This window comes from Pseudorasbora parva, chromosome 9 (assembly GCF_024679245.1).
Source record: "Pseudorasbora parva isolate DD20220531a chromosome 9, ASM2467924v1, whole genome shotgun sequence".
Classification (NCBI taxonomy): Eukaryota; Metazoa; Chordata; class Actinopteri; order Cypriniformes; family Gobionidae; genus Pseudorasbora; species Pseudorasbora parva.
Window position 1 is genome coordinate 10109688 of NC_090180.1, and position 22898 is coordinate 10132585.

Genomic DNA, 22898 nt, shown 5'->3' on the forward strand with positions numbered 1-22898 from the left:
ACATTACAGAAAACTGCAGATACATCTGCTCAATCTGGAACACAAAGCAACGTTTTAAAAGGTGGGACAGTGACAAGTAAAAACTTGAATTCTGATACCTCAAGACCAGATTCTATCAGAGAACCAAGTTTGGCTGAAGATGGGAGAGTTTATAGCCCAACAAAAATAAAAAAGAATGTCCGGTTTGCTTCGAGTTTAAATACAGACGGGGAAAATAACACAGAGATCAGCAATGATGATGTTGAAAGCTCTGCTGAGGCTTTTGTTGGACCTGCAGTTGTCAACAGTGACGTAATGACAGCAAAGAGAGATATGACAACTTTAAAATCAGGAATAGAAAAAAAGGAATCACCTGAGGAAGGTTTAATTGATACAATGCACAATCCATACGGCAATGATTCTGCCATACATCCTAAAGCTTCAGACGGACAAGTGCAGGATCCTTTTCTTCAGACTACAGGACTAGGCCTACAGGAAAGCATCTCATCTTTGCAAAGCAATTTAATTGATACATCAAAGGAAGATGAGGCAAATATGAGTAAGATGGAAACGATCCAAAATCTCGAAGAAGTGCAGGTAAATGGCATCACTGAATGTGGTACAGAAACATTCAAACCAAATAGTGAATCGTGTGATTTGGAGCAGGATGCAGATATGATTAATGAAGATGTTACTGAGACTAAGGCCAATGTTATATCCTCTAAAATTCAAGAAACCACAGACAAAATTAAAGATGACCATAAAGACCCTGATATGTTGAATATGCCTCCAAAATCTGATGATAAAACCAACACAAAGTTTGGTGACAAAAAGGCCACAGATAAAGGGAATAAAGGGTCTTGGTCTAAAGGTAAAAGCCCTCTTTCCAAACTCTTCACATCTGGCCCAAATAAGAAAGAGAACAAAAGTGAGCCAAAAACAGAAAGCAAAAGAACTGATATCAAACCTAGAAATTTACTTAGCAGACTTTTTTCAGCCACTGAAACAGAGTCAGAAATAAAGAAAACACCAGAAATCAAAACAGAAACATGTGAGGAGTCCGGGAAAAACATAGGGACAGAAGATGGAGTGAACACTGCATTGGTTGAGGATATTATTTCCGTATCTCTTCCTCTTACTGAGATCCCCTCTCAAAATACACCTCAAGAGACCATAAAACCAACACAAAACCCACTAAGTGACGCTCCAGAAGAATGTCCCATCATATTGTCTAATGAAAGCTCCGTTGATGAGATGGTGCCATCAATAGTCCTTGATCCAACTGAACAACTCAATCCTGCTTCTGGTGGTTTAGGGGAGATTGAAAGCAACGAGGATCTTATCTCCTCACAAGAACACATTAATGTAGATCTCACCTCTCTAGACTCTTTAAAACCATCGGGTCTTGAGGAAAGCCTCAACTCCTTTTTGCCTCAGAATGAAGACACATCTGGTTTTCTCGATACATCAGATGTGTTCACATCTCAAGTTACGAACACTAATACAGATATCATGGCTTTCTCAGATTCAAATGCACTTGATTATACAAACAGTGGAGCATTGACAGACATTGAAAATTTTGAAACACCAACTGAAATAGGGAGCTCTTTTATTGAAGGACACCCATTTGGAGAAAAAATACAAGAAGAAAGAGGAGATTCCATACTAAAACCTTCTGTGAATTTGAATGAAGATATTCTAGATATTTTTGGTTCATCAGATTCAAACATTGAGGTAAACTTACATGGAAACACCCTGACTGAAATCCAAAAAAATGAAGCCAGTGTTTCCTCAGGAGTCACTGATGATCCCTTTGGTATGGAAAATGTATCAGTACAAGCAATGGATATCTTTGGAGGAGACGATATGTTCACCATCTCTGATCAAATGTCCACGGATAATTTCTTTGATATTGTGACAAACAACAAGTCTGAAAGTCAAAACCCTTTTGAGGGAATTGCAGATGGTCAACTGGGACCAAATGGAAATTTTGACTTGATAAGTTCTGAAGATGACCCATCTACACAGAAAAGGTCTGACCTTGAACAGGCAAATCGAATTCAAAGTGAAGTTAATAATGTCTTCGAAAGTAAAGGCAATCCATCAACATCTAATGTGCTTGATCAAAACCTTTCCGGCCAAGAGCTAATTGAGTCATCTCAAACGGAGGCTTTTGATTTCTTCAGCTCTGAGCCTGATTCATCCAGTGCAGCATTCACTCACCTAATTGCAGATCCTTTTCCAAATGACATATTTGCAAGTGCTAGTAACAGCCCAAGTACAAATACAAATACATTCGGTGAAGAAACAACGCAAAGAACTGCAAACCCATTTGATGATTTCACTGGGTCAGAGAATCACGGTGAGGTTGCAGAGACACAAGCAAGCAACTTATTTCCAGATGACATTTTCTCATCTATTCCTGCCCTTTCTTTAGAACCAGCACAGGACACTTCCACCCTGATAGAGCCAACAAACACCGACACAAGTGCTGTGCAGACACATTCGCTTGAGAATGATTGGATGTCTGACATTTTGGGGTAGTGTTGTTGCCATGGTTTAGAAAAAAAAATACAAATATTTTAACTAAATTAGCAAGTATATTGATTTGCCTTTTCTGTACTATTTTGTACAATTCACAAATTTGCATTACTGACATTTGATTGATTGAGTTAAAGTATCGATGTATGATCTGGTGTTGTAACTTTTTATATCTAAATGATGAATGTATATTAAGTTAACATAGATGTCAGTGTCTAATGTGGGGTAACTTTAAAAGTTTTTCTAGTGATTCTACGAAACTATATTAAGTAACCTGTTTTACTAATCATTCTGTGAAATAGAGGGGGGAAAATAGATTTATTAGGCACTTCAAGTTCAATAATCCCTGTAGTCATCATATAATTGGTACATATTTGTGCACAAAAAAAATTAATGTTGATCATAAAACAATGTAATAAACTGTTAATCAAAGACTAACTGGTCATAATAAATAATAAAACAATAATTCACATGAGCTTTATTGCATATTATTATACACAACACAATCTAGAAAATCTTTTCATAATTCTGGATGGCAAATAAACTGCAAGAAATTATAATAGAAATCAAAATCATGTTTTCTTTCTACAAGAATAAAAATATCCACCATCTTGCAAGAAGTTACGAGGTTATAACTTGGTTTCTTTCATGTCTTCACAATCCCTAGTTGCAGGATTAGACATTTTTGGTCTCCTTTGGGGAAATAGAGGTGAAAAAATGTTATTTTCACTTTGCAAATAGCAAAATGTTTCAAAAAAACATTTAAGAATTGCAAAAGCATTTTAATTTGCTGACCTTCACTTTATAAAACAAATTTTACTAGTTGCATGAAAACTTCTTCAATCTACCTCTTGCCCTCTGCCGCCTCTGTGGAATCAGGCAGCTCAGTGCGTCTGGTCTCGGGGAGCAGAAAGGCCATTATCCCACTTGCTAGTGCCAGGCTGCCAATCACCAAATTGGGGATAGTGAAGTGGTAGATCTCCAGCAGGTTCACCACAGGAGACAACATACTTGCGGCTCGTGCAGCTGTGGCGCCCAGCCCCGTGGCCGTCTGCCTGGAAATCGACAAGTGGTTTATGACAAAACTACATTAAAACAACACTCTCATTCATACCCATAGAAAATTACAGACTCATGCCTACCGAATGGCGGTGGGGAACAGTTCTTGAAAATAAACGCTGCAAATACTGCCTCCTGCATTCATGAGAAATCTTCCACATGTGGCAAGTGTAGTGATGGCTGCGTAATTACCTTAAGTAGAGCATCACACGGTTAAGTGCGGATTCATTGTATGCTATAGAGTGGTACATAAGGAAATAAATTTACTTTGTGGAACTGCAAGTGTCAGGAGACAGAGTAATCCTCCCACTATAAGGGCACCCATTAGAGACGCCTTCCTCCCAGCTGTTTCCAATAACCACATGCAGAGGAAGTGGACAGGAATCTCAGAGAGTCCGAATATGAGTTGAGTAAGAAAAATATCAAGGCCAAACTTCCCCACATTCAGAGAAAGGCTGTAGTACGCTAGAGTTACCGCAGACCTGAGTATTAACAGCAGAGAGCATTTATGTTTTAATATGAACTTTAAAAATGTTTAATACATTAAGTTTAAATAAATAAATAAAAACTCACCACGCAAAGGCAAGGGTTAAGAAATATTTCACAGCACACGGGAAGAAAAAATTGTTTTTATACCTCCTTTTACAACAGGCTTTTCTTTAGGACCTACCACATCAAAAAACAAATATGTTATCTATATTGTGTTATTTAGGAGATAGGTTCTGTACTTTGGGTTGACATGTTCATTTTTTTTAATATATCTCAACCTCCTCCAGTAATGAGTCAGGAACTGTGCGTTTGTTGATCGCCGCTGCCTTCTGAATTGAGTTCTTTCGCTTCTGTAGTTTTCCGCGGTCAAGAAGCCATCTGGCAGACTCTGGAATAAACCTATATTGATGTGCACATCAAAACTATTTAATGAACTCACAAATTCATCCAAATGTAAAAGGCAGAACAACACTGAGGCATAATACCATATGTAGACAACTATAAATCCAAGTGGGCCAGCCATTATAAACTGGTCTATCCTCCAGTCCCTGATGAAATACACAACGGCAAGAAACATGACCTGCCCCAAAGCGGCCAGGACTTGACTCAGACAGGCTGCATAGGATCTCTGAGCGACTCCAATCCACTCGGTGGCTACAGTGAGGATGAAAACATTTGTGAGAATTAGGAAAATCCAGCATGTGTGTTAGTCACATAGCTGATATGGTATACCTGCTTTGTTGATGACACAAAAATAAAGTCTAAAAATCTTATGTGTATCTTCTAGAAAAAGCCATCTTATATTTTACATGAATTTAGTCAGCTGATAGCTGCTGTTAAAGCATGATGTTAAAGCTGAAACATCAATATTGTCTCGTACCGAGAATAATGCTGTTGATCCGAAATCCTCCGAGGGCAACACCAACAATGAACTGGGATGTGAGGTACACATAAAAGTTTGGAGACAGACCAGTCACAACTGTGAATATTAGCATGAGCACCATAGCTATCTGAATAGCTCGTTTGCGACCAAACCTTGAGTTCATAAAAGAAGGAGGGGGGCACAAAAATATTTCACTGATGACATCATGAGTGAATGGAAATGAGAGCTGAATGCTGAATGTGATGCGACTTCATTTAGCATGTCATGGATTATATATGATTTAATGTATTAAAAGGTTATACATTACATATTTTTATATTGTAATAACATTTTTACAAAAATTATCACATTGCGTAACCAAATTATATCATGCATATATATATATATATATATATATATATATATATATATATATATATATATATATATATATATATATATATATATATATATATATATATACACATACACACACATACTAACCTTAAACAGAATGCCATTTTAACCGTAACCCTATAGTAAGGCTATACATTTTTAATTTATATTACTCAGTACTTATTTGACTATTTAGTCCTACGCTGGAACAAAGACACATTAATAAAGTGTATTGATTCTGTATTTAATCAAATTTCTATAAATATAATAACTAAATTCAAAACATTATCAACTGTATGTTTTTAATACTTACGATTCTAAAAAAGGCCCAAAAAGTATAGATCCAACCAGTACTCCAGCAAAGAATATTGTCTGTGCCACCCGAAAGATATTTGTATTTTCACAAACAAGATCGAACTGCAAAACACCACAAAAATATCAGGCTCTCTCCTTGTAAACAGTCTAAATCAGCTCATAATGAGGTCATTTAAACACATAGTAGTTAACATACATTGTGGTGTGACCACATTGAGCATGTTTTCAAACATATGGGTGACTAAACTCAAGTTACTTACATCAGTGACAATGGTTGAATCATAAATAGTATCATTGTGCACCCATCCATCAGTGCAAGTGGCGGTTTCGTTTAGGCCATATTCCCGTATAGTAGACAGATCCCAACCCACAGGCATGTACATCTGACAGGGATCTAAAGAACCATCTGGGAGCCTAGGCAGGGTCAAGTTAAGCTGCTCTTCCTTTGTCAGATTGGGACCCACCTGAAGGATCCAGTCAACGTTGCAATGGTGGTTCGTGTCTGCATGGTTGAAGACGAGGCTGGAAAACTGAAAAGGCAGAATGAGGTTGGGAAAGCACAAAGCAAACAAGAGAAGCTTTTGGAAAAGCCCGAAGTCTCCTGTAGCTTCTAAAATCTCTCCAAAATCAGCCATGGTGGTCCAGAAGAGAAACAACCCAAGAAAGCTTTATCAAGTTCAAGTAGAAAACAAAGCATATTAATGTTTAACTGCACAATCATGTGAATATATCACAGAACGTCCTATATAAAGAGAGCAATGGTCATTATTATAAAAGTGAAAAAAATTGTGCTGACAGTATCTGTAATGTGTAACTCAACAATATAACACAAGCAATAAACTGGATTATTACACGGCTCTGTGGAACACTTGTTTCTGATTGGCCAATTGTGCAGGCGTTTCGGGGGGGTGAGTTTGTGTAAGAAAAATAACCATATTTAAAACTTTATAAAGTAAAGCTTCGACCGATTGCCTTCCGTATTCAGTTTATGGGAAAAGTGCTGAAAGTGTCTCTGCAGTTTAAAAGCCTTACCCTGCATCCCAATTCACATACTATCCATACTAAACGGCATTCAAAAATAGAATTAGTATGTCCCAAATCGTAGTATGTTGAAAAGAGTATTCCTAAAATCCTATGGTTTACTATTTCCGGTCAGAATTCGAAGTATTTATCTCCGATATGGTAGGAAATTAAACTGAATGTGGAGGATTTTAACAGTGATGATGATTGACAGGGCAATTTAAACGGTGACGGGATACAGGTAACTAAGCGACAGAGCCTGACAAGTCAAACCCACATCACGATGTTTGGTCTGGGAACTCCCATTGACAGGGCTCAATCCGAGGGGGCGGGATAAGCGGTTGTCTTTCAAATTCCCTCTGCACGGTGTGCATGCAATTGGATAGCGCTACAACCAACCAGAGCAACGTGAAGCGGAGCTAGTTGATAATTAAACTCTGAATACATCTCCCCTTCTTAAGAACGATTTCAGTACTGTTCTTTGTCCTTTTCTCAAAGAAAAGCTTAACTCCAAGTCTTCCAAGAGTCGCGGCCAAAGCCGATTCGAAAGACCGCCGTTCACCAGCTTCTTTGTTTTTACAAGTAGCACGCGGAACAGTCACAACTCTGCCGTCATTATATTAAGCCCGCCGACCAACTCTATAAATGATTTGATTGGCCTGACCAGAGTTTGTCTTGCTTGCAAGTCTATGGAGAGTTGCTAGATGACACTCGCTGCAAATTAGATTTACTGCTTCTAGGGTGCGTCTAGATTTTTTGGCTAACAGTCTGTTATAGATGACGAACTAGTATGTCCCAAAGCTTGCATACTCTTCTGCTACACACTCAAAATATGTACTTTTTCTTCACAAAAAGAGTACATCTTTTTAGGTCACAGTACAAGTAGGCAAATTGGGACGCAGCATTACTCTACCAGTTACTGTCGTCAGATGTAGCGTTAGCATCTTGAATTGCGAGAAGGCACTTTCAACACTTTTTCCACAGGCGATCGGCCGGAACTTTATTTTATTTAGTTTTAAAGATGGATATTTTTTGTACACAAATGCAACTATTCGCATCAGAAGCCCCCAGAGCCATGTGGAGCACGATATTTGACGGACCGCTGCATTTTTTATGGACTTAAAAAACAGAGCTACAACTACCATTATAATGCTTGGATTAGCCAGAACTTTTTAAATAAAACTCCAATAGCATAACATTATTACATTATTATAACGCTTTCAGCATTAATTTCAATATATATTGTAAAGAAGAAGAAAAAAAGAAAAAAAATTATATATATATATATATATTTTTTTTTTTTTACAGCAAAAGATAAAGGCTTAGAGGGGTACGTCAGCGCTGGGAAGATTAATCTGTATTTAAACTTAGTCATCAATGTAGTAGAAATGTGAAATTTTTGAATTTGGTGACTTCTAGACTGAGAAAAGACAGAAAATGTATTTTTGTCTCAAGGGGATGAAAGACTAATTCCCAGAATGCTTCGCTGCCCTGTGAGGCAATCCCAAAGCCACCTACTTGATTACTGTGACTGAGTTGGAGAAGACACTACAATTAAAAACTGAATATGTCTGTTCAATATAATGAGTGAGTCACCGCGCGAGTATCACAGCTCTGAGCACTAACTGCAGGAGTCAGATAAATGAGCTGATGAGCTCTTGTGATGAGAGCTGAGGTAATCGCAACTACTCGAGGCATACATCATGGGCGTAGATTACGTGGGGGACGTGTCCCCCTCACTTTTAATAAAATGTATTTTCGTCCCCCGCACTTTTACTGGGTCTCACTGATCCTAGTCGACCCGCTCCGAGCGGGATTCGTACCGGGGCGACCCTGCGCGGGGGCGGGCAAGTTAACAGGGACGCTAAAGACAGCCTTCTCTAATCTCGGTTGATAGCGCGCTTCTTGAGGACAAGGGCAAGTGTATTTACATAGAAACCAATGTGAATACATCAAGATTTAAATTCAGAGACAAAAAATAATCTATGCATGACCTGTAATTTTTTTCGAATCTTAATATGAGGAGGGAGCTCTCTCACAGAAAGTCCAAAAGTGGATTCGTAATACCCAGTCACGCTGGAGCTGCAAGCTGAAGGAAAACAATCGTTACGAGTGATGAAACGTGACGAAGACAATCAGACGATTGCGACAATATATGATTTATGTGTGTGTTTCAAGTAATCTCAATGTAGGCTATTTATTGACAATAAAGTAGGCTATCATATGAATAATGCAGCTTTTAATGTTATCTTCTGCTCACCAAGGCTGCATTTATGTAATGAAAAATAGTTAAAACAGTAATATTTTGAAACATTATTACAAATTAAAACAGCTTTTTTCCTATGTGAATATATAGTAATTTATTCCTGTGATCAAAGCTGAATTTATCATCATTACTCCAGATCCTTCACTAATTATTCTTATATGAGGATTTCACAATCAAGAAACATTTATGATTATTATCTGTGTTGAATTGTGTTGAAGTTGTGCTGATTAAAAATGTTGTGGAAACCATGATAGCCTACATGTTATTTTTCAGGATTCTTTAATGAATAGAAAGTTCAATGGACAGCATTTATTTGCATTTATTAAATAAATTATTATCTAATTTGTAATATTAAAATATCACTTGTGATCAATTTAATGCATGTCTGATCAATAAAAGTATTAATTTCGCTCTTTTTTTTTTATTTTACCGCAAATGTTTAGATGGTTTCCACAAAAAATTAAGCATCACCACGAGCAGCACAACTGATAATAATCCTAAATGTGTGTTGATCATCAAATCCTCATCTGAGAATGATAAGTGAAGGATCATGTGACACTGAAGACTGGAGTGATGATGATAAATTCAGCTTTGATCACAGGAATAAATTACACTTTACTATATATTCACATAGAGAACAGCTGGTTTACATCAGAATATATATTTTTTTACATTGCATAAAATCTGTGGAGTCTTAATGCAGAAGTGTTTGTAGTAAACCAATCATAAAATTGGCATAAAAAATAGGAGAATAATATTATAGATATTAATTATTGGTTATTGTTCAGCAGTGTATTTGATATCTTGCCCAATTAAAAGCAAGAGATGCGATAAATTATATTGGTCTAAAAAAAAAAATGGTATTATGACATTTCTGTCCCCCTCACTTCTGAAAAGATGGCTACGCCCCTGCATACATTCACAACGCGAGTTCAGTCTGGCTCGTTTCAGTTCATGCCTTTGCAAGCTTAACTTTCATAGAAATTAATTTGAGAATTTAAAAGACTTACATTGCTCATCATAGCTCCGTTTAAATGAGTGCCTGTAGCTGTGAGATGAGCTCTGAGTGTGATCTCCATCCACCATGCACGGGTTCAAACAAGCGGAAATGGCTCCCTCTGCTGGCTGTAGTCTTTAGCCTTTGGCCAAACATTCCTCCTATGATGCAAATATCGTCAATTTGCGTCACAGGAGGAATTTTTCCACAAATTAAATGCATAAATCTCTTGTCACCGGGGGATATGAGGGGGGAAAAGCACAATCATTTGAATATACTCCAGGGTTTCTACTGATACAAAGCCATATGATAATCGCTGAAGTAACCCTTTAAAGATGTTTAGAACCATTTTTCTTCGCGGAAGCTTTGTGTTAATAATATTTAAACTCAAGACCATATTTGATGTCTAATTTACTTAGACAAGTAGCCGTGTAATAAGCAGGTTTATTCTGCAGTAACAACCAGATGGGTGTACATTATCCCTTAAGTCCCAGTTTTATGATGGATCATGAAGCACATTTATGTCATTATGCAACTCATATTTTATAGCATTTAGACAACTTTGCAGGGAAAATGTCAATTTCATTCTTTATTGATTATTAAAAAATAAATGGGTACACATGCACTGAAAATCCCAAAAAGTAAAATACTATACAGTGTTCTACCATCATCCTTTACACACACCATACCGAGAGTGACAGTAATACCTCCATTGCTGTTGTGTCGTGACAGTTCATTCTTTAAAGGTCAATGACATAAAACACAAAAATAACTGAAAAGATGCTTTTTTTAAAAATTGGAAACACTTAAATATTCCACTAACATGTAGCCACTCCCTCTTTGAAAGACTTGCATACATGTGCTTGGTGTGAAAATACAGCAGCCCTCCATGAGAAGAATGCTGGAATGATCTTAGACAACTCAGCTCAACACAGAAAGCAAGGAGAGATCAACAGGATCTGACATGTCAATCTCAAGACAAATCAGCTTCTTTAATTACCTTTAAGAATTCATACAAATGAGAAACAAGAATATGCCTTCAATTTTCAAAGTGCTTGAATTACTTCCAATGTATTTCAGAAAAGTGCCAACCACTTGTGCACACGTGAAAATATATACTTCATATCATTATCACCAAAGTGAGAGGGAAAATGAGACAAGGATGTTTCTTACAAAGAAGGTTTAGAAGTTTAGGCTTTATAGAATCATGAAAGGGCAGCATTTTTTGACAGTCAAAGAAATGAAATCATTGTGTTCAGGCTTTGACTTGAGTCCATTTAAGGTATCTGAGATTTTTTTTTTTCCACAATGAATACAGTAAGGTGGCATGCCATTGTAACGGGTCGCTACCATTTAAACATACAAACACACAAACTCACATACCACCACAGGCATTCTTTTTAGGAATCCCACCAACCAGTCCAACAATGATGACCAAACAAAGACAGCAAGGCAGAAACCAAAATGCAGAAAAAGAAAAATAGCCCCTTCACTGTGGACAGTAGAACTCAGTACATAAATGAACTACTCTCAAATCATGCTAATGTAATCTTTTAGAGGACATTTTCAGAAATTGCGAACACAGAGAAGCCAACAAGACAAACCACCATGTCGAGTCCATAGAAAGGCCAACTGTGAACCGTATGTATACCGTTTATAGTATATATATATAAACCACCAATTTGATTATTTACATTTTTTATCAAGTACTCACCCACATTCATTGTAGTATTCACACTAAATACACTTAATAAAAATAATAATTCAACAGTCATTTGCACATACACACAAGTGAGTAAGTGACAGCGAATTAATCACTGACCATGCCTACAATTAATTGGCTTTTAAACCACCTTCAAATGAACTGTTTGTTGAAAGCCAAGGAGAGAAAGTAACTGGAAAAATGAAATCGGGTGGAGTGTAGAAATAATAAACCCAGTAAAATATCAGTAAAAAATTTAAAACTGTAAAAGATAATAAAATACCGGTTGCATGTGAACACATTTTTTTCTGCCTATATATACACATGGAATCAGACATCAAGTCTAGAGCTGAGACAAATGATATTAAGCAAGTGTAATGGACTTAAATATTTACATGCACAAATACAGGCCCACAAATTCAAAGGGTCATACTCTGCCAGGATCCTAAAGCCACTTTTCTTTTGTTTCTTGCTGGTCAGTCCCAGGCTTCACTGGTCTTCACTTCATCAACAGTGCTAGTAAGGCAAGCAATGTATTGAAAGGTTTTTTTCCATACACACATTACTGCAGTTCAGTTCCATGTACAGATTCCATTCCAAATTTGATTTGCATGTCAGGAGTGATGAGCTTTTAGATTTCTATATTCAGAAATGTAAAATGTGCTTTAGAATCTCCCAATTTTGAGAAATTGTACTGCCAGCGATGAATTGATTTTACCAAAAATCTTAATGCTATTCATTTGCTTCCTTGCAAGCGCTGGTATTTCCTTCAATTCGATTCTGTAACACTATCCAAACAGCTGCCGCTATACTTAATAGATATGCATGTAAATGAAACTTGTAACATTATGCTCAATCCACAAAATTGCATATACCCTTTTCCCATATAAAGCCAAATGCACAATTTAAATTGTTTTCTGAAAGAACAACATATTACGAAATAGATCAATTTGATGAAAAACTCTCAAATTCTTGTTCACGTTAACTCTCTCGCACCTTCTGTTTTCACGGAGAGCCCATCCAGCAAAGTCAAATGAGAGCACAATGATCAGCATATCTTAAGTCAAAAACCATTCATGCAGTCTGGCATTAGCCCATGCAAAACGATGGGAATGTATCCCGATGGTGAGAGAGCAGCTGAAATGTTTAACCGTGAGGTGCAGTGCACACGTGTAACAGTGAAGCATCACGTCCCATGTTTACTAAAACCGTACAATGTTGATCGCTCAAAAATGACGGACCACATCGCAAAGGGGTGTACTGAACAGCTGACTTTATAGGCGGTCCACCATGCACCCTTAAATGCTATCGCATGACAATCCTCCCCTCCAACCTCCATTGAGGTACACAGCTGAAAGCACACAGTCACTCGTTCATTTCACAGATGAGATCCACAGCTACTGTCTACCTACAGTTGTAAATTCAGTAGTACTATCGAAAGTAAGGCATTCTTCTTTTGACATCTACCAGTTTTAGGAGTTGGTTCAGATTGTGCAAATGTTTAAAGCAACAGAGAAAACAAAACATACATGAATACTGTAAACATCTGAGGTGCGCTCCTATGAAGAACTCGGATGCAGTCCTATTCAACATTTGTTAATCCTATGTGGTGTAAGATTCCTTCTGTCTCTTTGGCAGTAGTGGTTTCTTTAGGCCAATGAAAGCATTTACAATGCACTGTTGTGCAAACAAGTCTGTTTCTTTCTGGTTGCTGGTAATACTGTTTTAACTTATACTCAGCTGAGCAAACCCCATGAGTTTAACGTCGTCTGGAATTTCAGAGCTGTCCACTCCCGATGCCTGAACGTGAGGAAAATAAACACAGAGCCAAATATAAAACACTTCTGATGAGTAAAGCGAGCACAAATGCAGAACTGACCACTGAACCACAGAACTTGCTTACCAGCTTGAAAGTGACATTTTTGTTGGTTTGTGGATCATCAACGATTTTCTGCAAATTGGCGGCAACTAAAGAAAATATATATACAAGTTAAAGACACTCCTTATTTTTAACATTTGTCTTTTTAGTTAAGCAGCAATTTTAACTCAAACTCACCAATAACTAAATCTCTTCCATCCACCAGTCCTGCAGACACAAGCTCCTGAGATACTCCATCGGCTGTGTCTGGATAGAGAGCAACGGACGAATTCAATTAGACATTTCCCTAGCTTTGTGATCAAGATTACAATTTGTCAATTTATGTGAAATTAGAGATTAGGAAGAAGCAGACGGACACTTAGTCAAGCGATCAGTAAACGTCACAAACCTCTCCCAGGCATGAATTCAAATCTGATATCGTTTAGCTCTTTCTTTGTATTCCTGTTGTAAAACAAAATGCAAAAACTCAGGTTAACTAGTTAAAGAAGACATTTTGATTCCTTTGTATAATTATAAAGCGCAAGTGTTATTATTTTAGTATTTTATTTACTATTGAAGTATTTATTATAGATTTGGAATTCAGGGAGCACACATTGTCCATTTCCAAATCTCTCAGACCATATTTAACATAAATGGTTCTTACAGGCTTATAAAATAGTCAATATTATTATATATATATATATATATATATATATATATATATATATATATATATATATATATATATATATATATATATATATATATACACGTTTTTTTTTTTTCCTATTGATTTTCTCAAAGTGATAACATACACTTAAATAAGTAGATAAGTATCTATGACTATAACTTAGATAAGTAGAAACCTTATGTGTTGAAATCTGCGTATATTAACCTCTGATACATCGGTTTGATACTGTAATTGTTGTTTGATGTTGCATGATCACCAAACAGTAAAGTATGGTCTGATTTAGATGAGTATTTTTCCGTACTTTTGCAGACCTGGAAATTACTCCAATTAAATTCCCTACTCTTCAAAACTGAATAGGGAACCTGTGAATTATTATTTTTTTGTTATAATTTTATATTATTTCAGTTAGTCATTTCATTTAGGTTCTTTAAGCTTTTCAAACAACATTTGAAATCATCATTTATTAATAAAAAATATATATAATACTTAAAAGGAACAGTATGTAAGGAATGTATTTCAATTAATCATAAAATGGCGCTGATATGTCACTAGACATTAAAAAAATCATGTTAATTTTCTGATAACAGTAGTCCGGCCAGGATATTGTCATTTAAAAGTTGTTTTTGCAGCCCTCAACTGATGTTGTGTTTTGTCCTGAAGCTCCACCCTCTTCCTATCTACCAATCACAAAGTCAGTAGTGTTTCGGCATCCAGGTTGCCAGCTCTGCTCTAGTTACCACAGCTGCAGCTACAAATGCTCCTGCAGCTTATCTGGCAACCTCGAGTCAGGGGGGAGGGGGAGAGGGGATACAACGCTCTATAGTCATTTGAAAGTGATTGCAGTACTAGTTGTCCACAATCTTACAATCTTTCTTTCACAATGCTTTAAAACCTTTCCATCTCTTGAGTGATAGGCTGAAATATTTAATTGTTATTTAAAAAAAAATATTTTTAAGTATAGCAGTTCCAAACATCATACTATAAGGTTACTGGGATCAGTGCTTGAGTTTTCATACAATGTTAATAATGAGTGTGCTGACCCAACCCTGTTGAACAAATTTGCTAACTGTTCTCAAACAGTAGGGTTACCTTAAAAGGGATAGTTCACCCAAAAATTAAAATTTGATGTTTATCTGCTTACCCTCAGGGCATCCAAGATGTAAGTGTGTTTGTTTCTTCAGTCGAACATAAATAAGGATTTTTAAGTCTGGACATCCGTTGCTCGTATAATGCATGTCAATGGGGTCTAAATACAATTTGACCCCAATGACAGGCATTACACGAGCAACGTTTGGAGTTACAAATCTTAATTTGTGTTCTACTGAAAAAACAAACACATTTACATCTTGGATGCGCTGGAGGTAAGCAGATAAACATCAAATTTTAATTTTTGGGTGAACTATCCCTTTAACCTGCTGATCCATTGGTAAGTCACTATAATGGTAAAATACCTTAATCTCAGGACCAGGCTGATGGGGGTTTTGACTGAGTCTTGCCCTGTCATAGTAGGTGCACCAACAGCCTGTAAGGGATACAATTTCAATATTTAAAAAGTCAAAATAAACAATACACCAAGTCCACTTGTGCTTACAGCTGATGCTATTGTCACAGAAGGAACTTAATACAGTAGAGCTCACCTGGGAGCCTGAAGAGGACACTGATATTGTGGCAGTGTCATCTGCAGCATGGGGCACTTCAGACTGTCCCGCAACAACTGGCTGTAGGAAGCTTAATGGATCCGCTGGAAAAATCTTTGAAAGAAGCAGAAACAAGATTTTCATGAGAATGGTTCTGGATTCATTCAGAAAAATAGGAAGCGGAAGCGAACTCTCACCTCTGCATTTTGCACAGCCTCCTCCTTTACTCTTGGTGACTAAGAAAAGACAATTTAAAGACTTTAACATGCTTTCACAGACTAGATTAAAACAGCCATTAGGTAGTCGTGTAGCAGACAAGCATCTACCCGTAAAGCGGCCACTGCTGCTTTTCCTTCCTCACTCTCCATATCCAGCTCATCATCACTCCATTCCCACTCTCCATCCTCAGTCTTATGGAGCCGACCGCTGGAACCTGGAACCCTCCGCACCTATTCACACGCAAAAAAAACTCCTTAAACCACGACTTCTCAATTCATCATTTATACATCATATTCGGTCAGTAAATTTGTCACCCACCTTCCTTGATCTCTCTCCTATTGTTGGTGCCCTCTCCAGCAATTTTTCTTTCAAGTATTCATTGTTCTGTGAAGGAATTGAGGGAAATAAAATTCAATTGTCATAGCTAACAACATGCCATGCCGGTGGACCACAGATTAGTTGCGTATTTATAAACAGAAAATAAGTTATAAATAGAAATCCTTATTATAAATAATATACTTTATATTTTGGAAAAAACTTAAATCAAGCTCATACTATTCTAAAAAGGCAATTTGAGACAATAAGTAGAGACAGCATCCTCTGCAGGTCATAATCCAGCACTGCAGTGCCGTACAGGCCTCCCTGTTTACTGCCACTGAGCCGCTAGGAAAGAAAGTCTGCTGAGGCAGCACCGCATTTGTTACAATATGGCCTGCATCCCATGAGCAGGAAATGGCCTTTAGAAACTCTAATCCTGAGTATTTGTTACAGTAAACCAGTCATGCTGGACCAGTGATTTGAGAATGTTCAGGCTGCAATGACTGTAGCCAAACTAAATAATAACTGACCCGCTGGAAGCAGCAATTAGCCAAATGCACATTTGTGCACTTAGATTACCAGTACGGGAATGTTAAATGTAACCACTCTAACCATTCTCTGTAAATTTATAACTTTGTAAGAGTATCTTACCTTGGCTTTTGTGAAGAACTTGTGTTTTAAAAGTTCAGCAGCTGTAGGCCTGTTGAAGAATGCCAAATTTTAAGACTAAAAACTGCCATAATCGACACAGAATCTGTGAACTTTGGGAAATAAATATGCATTACCGTTTTTCCGGATCCTTCTGGAGGCACAAGGAGATCATCTTCCGAAAGGATTTTCCGTACTTTTTAACCATCTCTTTATCTGTAACTCCAGTCTCTAGACACGGAGGGTCGTTCTGCAGGGTTAACATGAGAACCTAAACCAAGAAAGAAAGTGGGAAAGAAAGAAATTAAGACAGAGCAACACATTTTTACTGTGAGGGGAAAAAAATCATAGGCTGAATGATTATTACTATAGAGTAGAGTAGTGCAGATATTATGTATTTTTGTAAAAAGCCAAAGTTAAATAAAACATGATTAGCATGACTTTACCCTAATCACCACTAAGCTTACAACTCTTTCATTTTGATTTAAAATCTAAAAGTTTGATATAAAACAATGTAAATGGAGATTCAACAAGACTGTAAAAGCAATATAGTCAAGTTTAAAGGGATAGTTCACCCAAAAATGAAAATGTGATGTTTATCTGCTTACCCCCAGGGAATCCAAGATGTAGGTGTCTTTGTTTCTTCAGTAGAACACAAATGAAGATTTTTAACTCCAACCGTTGTACTGTGCCAGTCATATAATGCATGTCAATAGGGTGTTTTTCTATGAGAGCCACTATATGAGTAAAAAAAACACATACGAATCCATATTCTGCGAGAAACCGAACAGTATTTGTTGTTGGGTTTTTTAACCTCATAGCAGACGAATCACATCTAATATTCCCAACGCCATTACTTCCACCGGAGAAGGTCAAAACCCGGCACGATCATAGATATATATAGAAACCTCATTAGTGCCTGTGCGGATCGGTCGAATAAGGCATCTATTTACATATCTATGATCACGCCATCATTTTGACCTTCTGCGGCGGAAGTAATGGCATTGGGAATACTAGATGAGATTTGTCTGATATGAGGTTAAAAAAAATACCATAAATACTGTTTGGTTTCTCACAGAAACCGATTGTTTCTCGTCTTAAGAGATCAATGTATCATCACGATCCGCTGTGTCTAATATGGATTTGTATGTCTGTGTTTTTTACTCTTATAGTGATTCTCATAGAAATACACCCCACTGACGCATTATATGACAGGCACAGTGCAACGGTTGGAGTTAAAAATCTTAAATTGTGTTCTACTGAAGAAACAAAGACACCTACATCTGTGGGTAAGCAGACAAACATCACATTTTCATTTTTGGGTAAACTATCCCTTTAATGTCCCTCAATTGAGCCCCTTGTTTGTTAGCAACCACATAAAAGACATCAAATGAGTGAGGTTTTCCTGACATATTAGGTCATAAAATAAAAAATAAAAACCGTTGGGATGATCGACATGGAAATCAAACTCATTTTTGGGTTTAAGGGGTCATTTCTGTAGCACTCTATTGGCAGGTTTCATTGCAGATTCTCCATTAACTGAACACAAACAGTGACTTGCTGCTCACCTTCATTGGAGGATACTTGTGATATGGCGCAGCCCCGGTTGCCAACTCAATAGCTGTGATCCCAAAACTCCATATATCAGCCTTGAAATCATAACCCCTAACCTGCAAGTAAGCAAACACTTTTTAATGACCCCATTACTAAGCCATCTAGTTTCCAAAATATATGAAAGGCAAAGTAGGAACAGGTGGGACAACACTAACCTGCTCCATCACCTCAGGGGCCATCCAGCATGGAGTTCCTACAAATGTCTTCCTCACTTTGTTTCTAGTCATGTCTCCACCAGTTGCTAAAAAGGCACTAACACCAAAGTCTTCCGGGGAAAAAACAAACAACAAAACTATCAGTCTTCTGACCCAACATCAGTTTATGTACTTTTCAGGCCAAGTACCACCCCTGACTGACGCAGACGTGAAGAAATTGTTGAACAAAGTAGCTTTTTTTGTGTTTTTTTGCGCACAAAAAGTATTCTTGTAGCTTCATAAAACTAAGGTTGATCCACTGGAGTCACATGGACTATTTTAATGATGTTTTAAAGCCATTCTGGAGCTTGAATGTGTTAATGAAATAGCTGTCTATGAGGGGCCAGAGAGCTCTTGGATTTCATCACAAAAAAAAAATCTATTTGAGTTCCGAAGATGATTGAAGGGTCTTACAGGTTGAGAACGACATGAGATTAATTAATGACAGTGGAATTTTAATTTTTGGGTGAATTAACCCTTTAAATCTTACAATTAAGATACGTAATTGTCAACAAACAAAGGAAGAATGAAAAAAAGATTGTATTGACAGTGAAACTACACCTGCAATTTGAACAGAGCCGTCTTCTCCTAGCAGAATATTTCCAGCCTTTACATCTCTGTACCCAGAGAAACACAGATCAGTGTACTAACAAAATTAAAAATGCAAAACCAAGCACACATAAACATAATTATATAATGCATTCCATGGCATATACATTTACCTGTGAATCTGGCCATTTTTGTGCAGATAATCGAGACCTTCTAGCACCTCTTTTAGTATGGTGGCAATGCTGGACTCATCCATGACACCTGATTTGTGCTCCCCTTTAGAAATAATGTACTTAATAAAATCAAGAACTGAGCCTGAAAACAGACATAAGTGGAAGGATACTATATTACACAGTATTTAATTTTCAAAAGACCAATTAATAACTTTCTTTTTGTTAATATTTATTCAAAACATTTAAACAATTAACTAACTGACCACCGCTAAGCAACTTCATGACCAGCCAAAGCTCATCCTTGACCACAAAGGAGGTGTAATAAGACACAATATTTGGGTGATGGCACTGGCTCATTGCCTGGATCTCTTTCTAAAAAAATAAAAGGAGAAAAAAAAATATTAGGAAGCAGAACTGTTTAAATCTAAACAGAGGTTATAGAAAAGGCAATAATAGTAAGTAACTGCAAACAAAAGTCCTGATTGCTCAACCACAACCTCAAATAACTTTAAGTCTATTGATTCGTGTTATGCTATGGAATTCCAAGCAACAAAAAGAGAGAAAAAAAGAGCCCAGACATACGGTAAATAGTCCATTCACATAGGACATTCTAACTCTGAGAGTTTAATCACAAAGCAGAAAAGTCTTTCCTTGTGTCTGTGCCAGTTTAATCCTCCTCTGATTGACAGACATGTGGCAGCCTTGCACATGACCCGAGTTACATCATGAGCATGACCCTGAATCATTAACCGAAGTGAACAGAACAGACCCTGAAGCAGATGTACGTTGCATAATTTTTCTAAAACTGCAATACTTTCAGTCAGTCAAGTGTGCTAGCAGACGACAAAATCGTTTTAGTCGATTTTTGTGGAGTTTGTCTCAACCTCAGCAGTTGTATTGCACGGTTGCAGAATGGGATAAATTACTCAATTACCAAGACATTCAATTATTCTGTGTCACCTGTTTTTGTTAAAGAACATTTTGCTAAAAGTGTATGATTCTGTGTAGACCTAGGAATATTATAATATAAAGAGAGCCGGGTACCATTAATAAATAACCAGTTTAAGCTGAGACTCCATTCTAATCAACACCTTCATGTAGTGGCTCTTTTTTTATGAGCAGTAAGCAGACATTACCAGGAGCTCATCCATGCTGGTCTGGCATTTCTCAAGATTGATGCGTTTAATGGCCACCTTCTCCTTCCTGGGTTTGCAATATGCTGCCTGGACCACTGCTGTTGCTCCACTCCCTATAAAACAGCAAATAGATGCATACATATGTTTTTATTTTATTTTCGTTTAACCAATATAATGGGATGTTTATTAAATTGTACCTCTGCCTGGAGCTAATTCAAAGGCTGATAAGTGGTGTTTTAATGTCTTAATTTTCATAATTCTTTATCCTTCTGCTTAATGATAACATGTGCCAAAGGGAGCCAAAAAAAACTAATCAAACATCCCAGGACAAGAAAATCAGCTCTAGTTATGTGATCAGCCGTTAACTAGTTAGTTATAATACGTCAAACTGCCTATCTGCATGAACGTTAAATGAAACCAAAATAACCAGCAAGCAAGCAAGGTGTCAATTGTAATGTTCTTTAAACACCAAGCACTCCAAACTTCATATATCACGTAGAAATCCTCAAATTAATCAGTAAATCAGCCATTGTCCGCCGGCATTAGAGTATGCTGGCATGTCGGGTGGCTAGTTAGCATGGCTAACACAGACTGAACATCTTACAGGCGCGACGACTCAATTACTGATGGAGATCTGAAATAACACAGACCATCTGGGCCCCAGAGATCTTAACACAGATGTCTTACTCTCCTTTATTCTATCATTCATATGATCGAGATGCTGATGTGTGATGGGTTAGCTCACCGATCACCTCCTGGAGCTCATAGTCATCCTTGTCGATAGACCAAGGTTGAGAGCTCAGGTCCTCGGACATGATGACTGCAGTCAGATCACGTCAGCCGCACGTTACACTGGACGCTCACACGGCTGCAAGCGAGAGAAAACGGACGATTCGGGATTTTTACTCGATGTACTTATGTTTATCTTGCCGACAGCTCTCGGTCTCTACAGCCAAACTTTGCCAACAGAGAGACGGTGACCCCGCCTTAGGCGGAAAACGCTCTTCCTCGTGTCAAAATCTTGGAGGCAACCAAAATTATGCCACGTTACGCCACCTACCGGTCATGACGCAGAGTCACCGGGGAGAACAGCAGAAAAGATTGGATACGTTAGAATACCGGTATGACTTTTTTTTATTCAATTCATAACAGATGGTTCTACGGTTGTATTTTACATTAAATACATGACCGTTTTTTACTCTAGCCTACTGCAATGACAGAAAACAGGAAAAATAATGATACAGAAAAAAGCTGTTAATTCGTTCAAATTTAACAACCTACGATGTAAAATATTTGAAAAGAATATCTATAGCCTAGAAATATTTAAACAATATTATAAATATAAATAGAATATAAATAGTAAATATTTATATAGTAGGGCCTAGCAAACGGTTTTCTATATATATATATATATATATATATATATATATATATATATATATATATATATATATATATATATATATATATATATATATATATATATATATATATATATATTAATTAGTAAAAAGTATCCATTTGGCTTATTTATTGGAGAAAACGCACTCTCAATTCCTGTGCGAATAATCATATTTGATTAGTTTATATTTATTGACCTTACTTGTCCTATTTAAGTTACAATAGCATATTACTTAGACTTAGTAATGTATTATTTGTTTGTTTAATTTAAAAACATAATTTTATCACATGTAACTATTCACTCCTCAATCCTGATGATAAAATAAAAATTATGAAATTCTTAAAATTTTAATTGTGTTTTTGACATCAAATTCAAGAATTCAATGAGTCATTCTCAATTAAATTCTGAATTGTGCACAACCCTGCCACATAGATCTGGGCCTTAGAGGCCTTCTGAAGCAAATCGGTGGGTTTTTGTAAGAAAAATATCAATATTTAAAGGTGCCCTATGATTTGAAACAATATTTTAAATTGTCCTCTGATATCTAAATAGAGGGTATGTGGCTTATTTAAGGTCAACAATTGTCCAGATACGGTTTTACATTTATAACCATAGAAATTGTCCCTAGGATGTTATGCTCTGTTTTTGACTTATTTGGAAGGGTCGTGAATATTAATGCAGAGTTCTGCTCTGATTGGCTGTTTCACTGCTGCTCAATGACAGCTAACACATCTATACCATCTGTCATGGAAATTATTTGACAATGATAGCTTCTTAATGTAGAAGCCACTCAAAATAGACAGTGTCATGTTTACTACTCACCCGCTGCAAAA

General features: G+C 36.9%; 2 protein-coding genes across 2 annotated transcripts; both read right to left on the bottom strand.

Annotated features, from left to right (window-relative positions):
* Positions 1-2981: 2981 nt before the first annotated feature.
* Positions 2982-7828, bottom strand: slc22a13a (solute carrier family 22 member 13a). The gene is given in 11 exon segments (XM_067453825.1): positions 2982-3213; positions 3369-3575; positions 3663-3771; positions 3847-4061; positions 4153-4183; positions 4186-4242; positions 4343-4467; positions 4554-4722; positions 4949-5103; positions 5640-5743; positions 5902-7828. Coding segments are annotated over 11 exon segments (1611 nt in total). The 5' UTR covers positions 6277-7828; the 3' UTR covers positions 2982-3149.
* Positions 7829-10500: 2672 nt separating this feature from the next.
* oxsr1a (oxidative stress responsive kinase 1a) lies at positions 10501-21703 on the bottom strand. Its single transcript, XM_067453826.1, has 18 exons — positions 21409-21703; positions 20664-20776; positions 19791-19899; positions 19528-19669; positions 19367-19422; positions 18767-18876; positions 18566-18667; positions 17135-17268; positions 17001-17049; positions 16350-16415; positions 16139-16261; positions 16010-16048; positions 15813-15926; positions 15627-15697; positions 13894-13946; positions 13683-13751; positions 13530-13594; positions 10501-13426 (listed from the first exon to the last, which is right to left on the bottom strand). Exons 1-18 carry the CDS (start codon positions 21476-21478, stop codon positions 13352-13354), a joined length of 1560 nt encoding a protein of 519 aa, XP_067309927.1. The 5' UTR covers positions 21479-21703; the 3' UTR covers positions 10501-13351.
* Between the last annotated feature and the right edge of the window lie 1195 nt (positions 21704-22898).